The sequence below is a fragment of the Haliotis asinina genome, chromosome 8 (genome assembly GCF_037392515.1).
Source record: "Haliotis asinina isolate JCU_RB_2024 chromosome 8, JCU_Hal_asi_v2, whole genome shotgun sequence".
NCBI classification, from domain to species: domain Eukaryota; kingdom Metazoa; phylum Mollusca; class Gastropoda; order Lepetellida; family Haliotidae; genus Haliotis; species Haliotis asinina.
Window position 1 is genome coordinate 59,483,432 of NC_090287.1, and position 8,139 is coordinate 59,491,570.

General features: G+C 42.1%; 1 protein-coding gene across 1 annotated transcript; it reads right to left on the reverse strand.

Moving 5' to 3' along the window:
- Positions 1-1,215: 1,215 nt before the first annotated feature.
- Positions 1,216-3,640, reverse strand: LOC137295325 (uncharacterized). The gene is made up of 2 exons (XM_067826641.1): positions 1,799-3,640; positions 1,216-1,434 (listed from the first exon to the last, which is right to left on the reverse strand). Exons 1-2 carry the CDS (start codon positions 3,638-3,640, stop codon positions 1,216-1,218), a joined length of 2,061 nt encoding a protein of 686 aa, XP_067682742.1.
- Positions 3,641-8,139: the final 4,499 nt, after the last annotated feature.

Consider the following 8,139-nt stretch of genomic DNA (forward strand, 5'->3'; position numbering starts at 1 on the left):
TATTTGGTGATGGTCTGTAAACATATTTAGTCTGGATCAGACAATCCAGTGATGAACATCATGAGCATCGATCTAAGCAATTGGGATACGATGATGTGTCAACCAAGTTAACAAGTCTGATCGCCCAATTTTGTTAGTCACCTTTTAGCATGGGTTGCCGAACCCCAGATCCTCGATAACATTATTTTGACTCCATGTTTGTTGTAGATGCACTCTACACAAGACCAAAACACCAGGCACTCACAAGCATTGAATTTATTTAGAGAGATATTTACCTCTGGCAAGATAATGAGATATCTTTTCCATAATGACTTGAATAAACGTAACATCAAATGGTATGAATATGATGCAACTCACTAGGTTTAGTGGAGTATTAGGTGCTGTTGTTGCGCTTCCTAGCTGACACAAGTGCTTCTCAACAAAGGTTATATGTGCTTCTGATGAAGATCAGTGTATATATGTAGATGTTATGTACATGTAGAAAGAATAATAGCTTCCACAGAATCATAAAATTATAATTTGACCTACAATTTGTTAACTGTACATGACAACAAAAAACACACAGGCCTGAAATACTTGAAGTAACGTCAACAAGAACAAGTGTGAGGTAACACTGAGGTAACAGTAAGGTAACATTGCTACCACACCTGACAAAAGGTTCCACAATTGGACAACATGAAACTGATCCAAATAACCCTGCTTGGGGAGATGTATCAGAGAATACAAATTGACATTTAGAAAGTGGTCAAATGTAACAAGTCTTATCTTGGGGATTACACTTTCTCAGAAAAGTTCAGATCCGGGTTTCAAGCCCAGACCCTCAGTCAGGCATCTAATCACCAACGCAGAAAGTCAGCCACCTAACAAACTCAATGGTGGCACATGGTCCTGTGCATAGAGCACAGGTCACAAATCAGGTGAGGTTGAGCAACTGTGGTGGGCATCTTAGATGGGTGGCAGTGTTTGGCAGCTTGACTTCTGAGGGGGCCATTGTTGAAGGTCTGTAGGGGGGCAGGTCTAGCATGCAGAAGGGCCGCCATTGTTAAAACTCAACATATACTTATGTAGTAGAACGGTGCTCACTCTATCAACCACTTGTTCATCTAGTCCAGACTGTGTTACAGAGTAGATTCTATCACCCTCTTACGCGAGAAGCGTCTGAGATTTGTCAGCCTTCTGTGTCGGTTGTCGTTGATTCTACTAAATTATCAACGATCAGTCGGCAACAAATATCCTCTTCGCCCTGTGGGAGGTGGCTGGTGATGGGGAGGGGAGGAAATGGGGGTCATGTGGTTTGTAGTTGAACAACTGTGGGGAGATACTGGGGCCGTTGCAGCAGAATTTGTAGAAGCACAGACACATGACCAAGAACCCGACGCAGAACGCCACTCCACATACGAGGCCAATAACCACGGACCGGGACATATTGTTTGACTGAAAAGAAAATGAATTTAAGAAATATAACCTAACTGTTTCTAGAATACTTGCGCATGATCATATACATTAGAATGAATAGCTTATAGAAGAATGTGCAAAATTTAGCAGCAGTAAAACCGCATATTTTCTCATGCCCGCAGTTATGGGAAGATCCGAGAATTCATGAAAATACATTTAGCAAAATCAAATATGGCTGCCATTGTCCTGAAATTTTGTTACATGACCATTGAAACTCAGAAAGTTGTATCAGTCCCTGCTTTCTTTTGTGCATCATCAGTTTACTCCAGCATGTGTTTAACTTCCTAAAACCGATAATTAGATATTGTGAGGAGCCATTTTAGTAAACTTTAGGACGACCTACTTTTTTCCTAGTGGTTGGTTGTGGTGTTGTACTGAGCGCTTGGACTACTGGGGACGTCCCAGTCCCTGTCCCTGTCCCCGTCCCAGACCCTGACCCTGTTCCGGTATCCCCGGGGTTCGTTAGTCCGGTCGCTGGTCCTCTTGTTGTCCCAGAACCTCCCCCGCTTCCTGTTCCAGGTCCAGATGTTGTGGGCCCGGTGGATCCATCAGATGCAGATGTATTTCCCCCTGTGTTGGATCCTGACCTCGGGGTCGTGTCGCCTCTGGCAGTTCCTTCTCCGACGACAGTACCGTCAGATGTCACAGACGAAAGAGATGCGGTAGAGTCTGAAATTACCGTCTCAAGAAACGCCGAGCTGCTAGATACCAACACTTTAGGAGGTACTGTAGTCTCACAGAAAACTATAGACCCTGAGAAATTGTAGTAAACAATCATCGTAGGGACTTGGGATGTACTCGATTGTAGATCTAGTTCTGCACTCATAGTTCCTGTTGAAACTACCAAAGATAAGTCTAACGGCTTTGTTTCCGGTGGCCCTTGAAATGTGTTGGTTATGTTTGTAGTACTCCCGGTGATTGCTACTGAAGATGGTGAAATGCAATCTGTACAACCTGCATCATTGTTCATCAACGTTGATTCCAACCTCTCCGAGAAACTAGAACCTGGACTGTCTGAAACATTGGTTGCTGACACGTTGTACATTTCTGAAACAAATTCCACTGTTGCTCTGTCATTAGAAGAAGATATATACATGTAATTCACCGATGAAACGTTCAAACTATCAACTGCAGACGAGTAGGCGGTCACCGTGTCTGATGTGGTTTCCCCAAGCATAATACGTTCTGATATCTCAGAACCTTGACTGAAAGAAAGGCTAATATCAGCGGTGTAGGACATGACCTCGCCCGTTTCAGTGGGATCAAGGTCGTTGAATTCTGACCGGAACCGGAAGCTGTCACTTTGTCCAATCTCAGTGTAGGTCTCAGTTGGAGCTTCAGTTACGAAGCCCGTGTTTGACATAGATTCAGAAGAGCATCCAAAGCATGAAGAGTGTATTTCTGAATGCTCAGTAGGTCCTCCTCGTCTTGCCTTTCTCCAAGCGTCGTACCAACTGCTAACAACGTCTGTGCACTTGCTATACGAGGCATCCGGATCAAACAGTCGCAGGATGTAATCATTGAGAGATAGAGATGAACTGCTGGAATCACTCCAAGTTGGTGTCGCGTCAATCACTTCTGTTTTAGTTTGCATCTGGTCGGTGTTTATAACAGAGTCTGCTTTTAGTGTCAGACTTTCATTTTGTGACGTGCTTAGAGGTGCTACTGTAACGCGGTCTGACGGCTCTGATACCGAAGTCATTAAGGAGACAGTATTAGTGTCAGATGTCTCGAGGTTTTCAGGTGATGCCGGATAATCGGACATACGCTGTTCACGCAGTGTCTCTGTGTTAAGGGCCAGAGTAGAATCTGGCACAAGCTGATCTGCAGTTGTCTGAGTCTGACTGATCGGTATTGAATGTGACACTGGTTCATCTTGACTTGTCTGAATCTGGCTGGTGAAACCAGAGTCTGACACTGGCTCATTTTGAATTTGGCTGATTTGGGTAGACGGTAAGACAGGATCATCTTGACTTGTCCTCGTCTGACTCATCAAGGCTGTGTCTGGCACAGGTTCATCTTCACTCGTCTGTTTCTGGCTCATCCATGTAGAAGCTGACGCATGTTCATCCAGGGTTGTTTGAGACTGATTTAAGAGTGTAGCATTGATGTCGAGTGTTGAGTCTGCAGGTGCCCCACAAACCTGCGCGACAAGGAATATCAACAGGGCGAGACAGATCGGCATTGACAAGGCTGAAACAAAGAGTATAGATCTACTTAATAGTAATAATAGAATAACAGGTAGAATATATTTTCCACACTTCAAAGACTACAAAGGTATAGTATTGTTTTCATTAGTATGACAGTCTTTATGATACTAGGTCATGTCTTCCCTGTCTCTTGTCCGCCATTCTAAACTACCACCCGAGAGCAACCTCGACGACTGCTCTTGGACATAGCCATGAGTAGTCATAATTCACCGACACTCTCCTATCACGTGTTTCATTAATGTGAATCATGAGTTGAGTTGGGATTTACGTCACATCAGCGTTATAGTAGCGAGACCAAGTCTGCTTTGATAAACATTTTTAGGTCCAGATGAGAACATCTGGGTTAGAACAGATCTTCAGTTTGAGGCGATTAACGGGATCGGGTGTTCAGGTTCGCTGACTTGGTTGAAACACGTCATCGTATCCCACCTGCGCATATTGATGCTCATGTTGTTGATGACTGGATTGTCTGGTGCAGACTTGATTATTTACAGACCGTATAACTGAAGTATTGTTGAGTGCGGCGTAGAGCTAAGCTCACTCAGTCACTCTTTAATGATGGAAGGCAAGCAAACAGTAACCGGTATGATGATGTAATGACGTCATTTAATGAGAATGCCAGTTTTGCAATGAAGGGCATATTAAAGATGAGTACAATTTTCAGTCGACTTGTACTATCTACAAAACAGTGTTAGGTACATTTATGAAAGTACGTTTTCTGTATGTCGGCCTATGGCGAATGCATGTACATTTAATAATCTAACGGCATTCACAAACACAAGTGGTTTTAAAAAAACCAAAAACAGTACGTATATCCTATGCAAAGGGTTTACGACCTGCCATCCTCATGTGCATGAACATTCAACATGGAATAAGATCATTTATGACATGTTAATCTCCGCCCAAATACCAAAGTCGAACCTGACATTGGTTGCCTTGCCCTTCGCTTGTTGTTTAACGTCACACTCAACACCACTCCGGCTAAATAGCGGCAGTCAGACAATCTGGTGATAATCATTTTAAACTCCAAGCCTACAGGTCTTTGTTTTATCCATAAAGCCAAGCGTCAGACAGGGAACATTAAGTACCGCATTTTAACATCTTCTTGTTTGACGCGACCGGGGATCAAACTCGCGACCTTCCGCTCGGAGCTGATCCACGGAGCCGGTCCACAGAGTATAGGTTGCTCAAGACCAGTTCTAGCTCGGACCTTTGCCGTCCCTTCACTTAATGAGATACATCCCATACACAAAACAACCGAGCCTTTATGTTTCAGATGAAACAATAAGACGACAGCGAATGATTGATCAGGTCGCAACAAAATATTTATACAAAAAAATGACAGAAAATTTATTAATTGATTATTTTATCTAAGTGTGTTTTATATAATTCTGTCTTCTAATTTGTCTCTGGTTGACCAATACCTTTCTTCCTGTATATATCTTTACAACTTGTATTTAAACAACATTAATATATGCTGTTGCTGTTATACAAGCATCATCCTCTAGTGCTTGTAAACACTTGTTTACATTTGTCAACAACGAGGCAGAATACTGCCACGCATAGCCTGGAGTATCCAATCTACATCAGAGCTTGGAATAAACAAGGAATGATTAATTCTTTTAGCAGACCAACAGCGTGTAAACATACCATCGGTTACATCACCGACACGTGATCCCTGTGCATATAACATCCCAGCTTTTAAAATTTAAACAACGTGAATTCATGTTGTATTTATACTAACTTCCACAAACGTCCGACCCGTGGGGGTCCGGGGTAAATAAGGTCTTCTGGAACCCATGCGACTATGCTTGTCGTAAGAGGCGACTAACAGGATCGAGTGGTCAGCCTCGCTGATTTGGTTGACACATGTCATCGGTTCCCGTTTGCGCAGATCGATGAACCTGTTGTTGATCATAGGATTGTCTGGTCCAGACTCGATTATTTACAGACCGCCGCCAAAGAACTGGAGTATTGCTGAGTGCTGCGTAAAACTAAACTCGCTCACTCACCCCACAAACGTCCTGATTATAATTCATTCATGTATCACTTGACCGTTTTGGACAAAGATCTATTGATATCATTTCACTCAAATAGCAAAAAGAGTGAAGTACTACTTTAGATACCTTGGCTCATAATGATCCCTGATTCATAAATTGTTTTCAGATGGGTTACAACACTACCTCGCGAAAATCAAACCTTACATAGTCTAACACCAGAACCAAATTATTTCTTTCAACAGAGGAGCGGTGAGGGTGTCTGGTTAATGCATTCGCCCGTCACGCCGAAAATCCGGTTTCGATTCAGCACATGGGTACAATGTGTGAAACCCATTTCTGGTGTCCCCCGACGTGATATTGCTGGAATTTTGCTGAATCGTTGTAAAACTAAACTTCATCCCCTGAATGAACCAAGTCTGCACTGTCAGGTTTATTTTCCTATATAACTGTTGCTTTTCGTTAAATTAAGTTAACATTCTTGTTATATCCAAAGTATATACATATTATATATCCCTTTGTCAAAGCGTTAGCCTGAACAGCGGGAAAAGTTATCAAGAGGTTAGCATCTTCACAGCAACGTCGCTTACATTATTAAGAACAAAGTTATAGATCCATTGAACTTTCCCCGTTGTTCATATAAGTATTCCGAATGTTATATCTATCGAAATATATAACGGTTTGGGATACAGTTCCATTATAACGTTTAGAATAATTTTGGTATCATCTTTAGCAAGCGTTGAGCGTGGGTCTAACAAGGACAATATGCTCCCACACAAAAAGACTTGAAGGCATACAATGGATAATAGGGTGCTCTAAGAGTTTAGTACTGTTAAAGCCATACTCACATGTCAAGGAAACTAGTCCGTACATCCTCGTTATTTTACTGTCAGCAGTGTTACCTTGTATGTTCTTTAAGCAGATGGTCAAATCTCAAATCTCCGGTACATCATGACGACCATTTCATTGGTTCCGCCTCGCAGACTTACAGATCAGAGACAAGCACAGCACGTGTCATGGTATTTCCTCACACTCTGCTGCCTCAAACCACCCGATGTTGTACCCAGTACACACAAGGCTATTGCCACCCTGTTAAACAGCGTTGTTGGCATCAAAGAGCGGTATGGATTGTTCCAGAATACATACGTGTTGTCCATATAATTCCACCAGTATACCCACGCATCATCTACACCTGGTCAACAGTTTGTGTGCACTCGGCCGACCATGGACGAGGCCACAGACAATGTTCTTTACGACTGTCAGTGTTTGTTTCAATAACATCAAAGATGACATATTAGAGAGAGAGAAAAAATTACATGCGTGGTCCTAATTACTGTACGGGTCGTGTTGACGCGTGGTCGGCTGCATAAACAGTGACACATGAAACAGGGCGATTAACCCTTTGCAGTCCGTAAACAACCGTTTTTTGAAAAATTGTGACGTTTTTGACACATTGATCTATTTAGATGTGCCCTTGTAAAATCAAACGATGCAATCTAATATTCTGCACTTAATAATCAACCAGTGTCTTCGAGCAGTCATGCAACTGACTATCTGCAGGCAATATTCTTCAACAGTTTCATGCAGTCAGATAATACAGTTTCATATCAACAAGGAATATCCAATACCGTCTTCATGCTGTCAGATAACATAGTCTCATATCAACAAGGAATATCCAGTACCGCCTTCATGCAGTCTATCCACAGAATCTGATAATCTCCAGGCACTATTCAATAGAGTCTTCATGCAGTCTATCCATAGAATCTGATAATCTCCAGGCACTATTCAATAGTGTCTTCATGCAGTCTATCCATAGAATCTGATAATCTCCAGGCACTATTCAATAGTGTCTTCATGCAGTCTATCCATAGAATATGATAATCTCCAGGCACTATTCAAAAGTGTTTTCATGCAGTCAGATCCCATTCTCATTACCAGTCGCTACTATGTAACCGTGTTTTTGTGCAGAAAAAGGGCTTCCATTATGTCCTGATATATTCAACAGTGCCTTCGTGCAGTGAGACAAAACAATAACCTGATAATCTACCTGTAATATTAAACAGTGCCAGATCATTCGGTTAGATATGGATAGACACCAATCTTCTCGCTGTAGTCTAATATAACCCAGTTCATCATATTGATGATCGCCGCCCACTTATCTACAAAGACAAACAATCGCCACAACTCGTCGTTCAAAGAGAGTCCAAAGACTAGACTTGGTGTCCGCAGTTGTTATTAAAAATGGTTTATACCAGTATTAAACCACAGTACGTGTGACTCTCTCCATCTGCCACCAAGGGCCCACTAACTGTTTATTCCAGTTTTCACACTAATGAGATCGCGTCAGTGGCAGCTTGTTAAAAGCAGATGCGATAATGATATAAATTAAAGTCAGGTGGTTACATGAATAATTGATATATAGGTATTGTATACACACTATAAAGTGCAAACACACAGATCTCATAATGAAACATTCC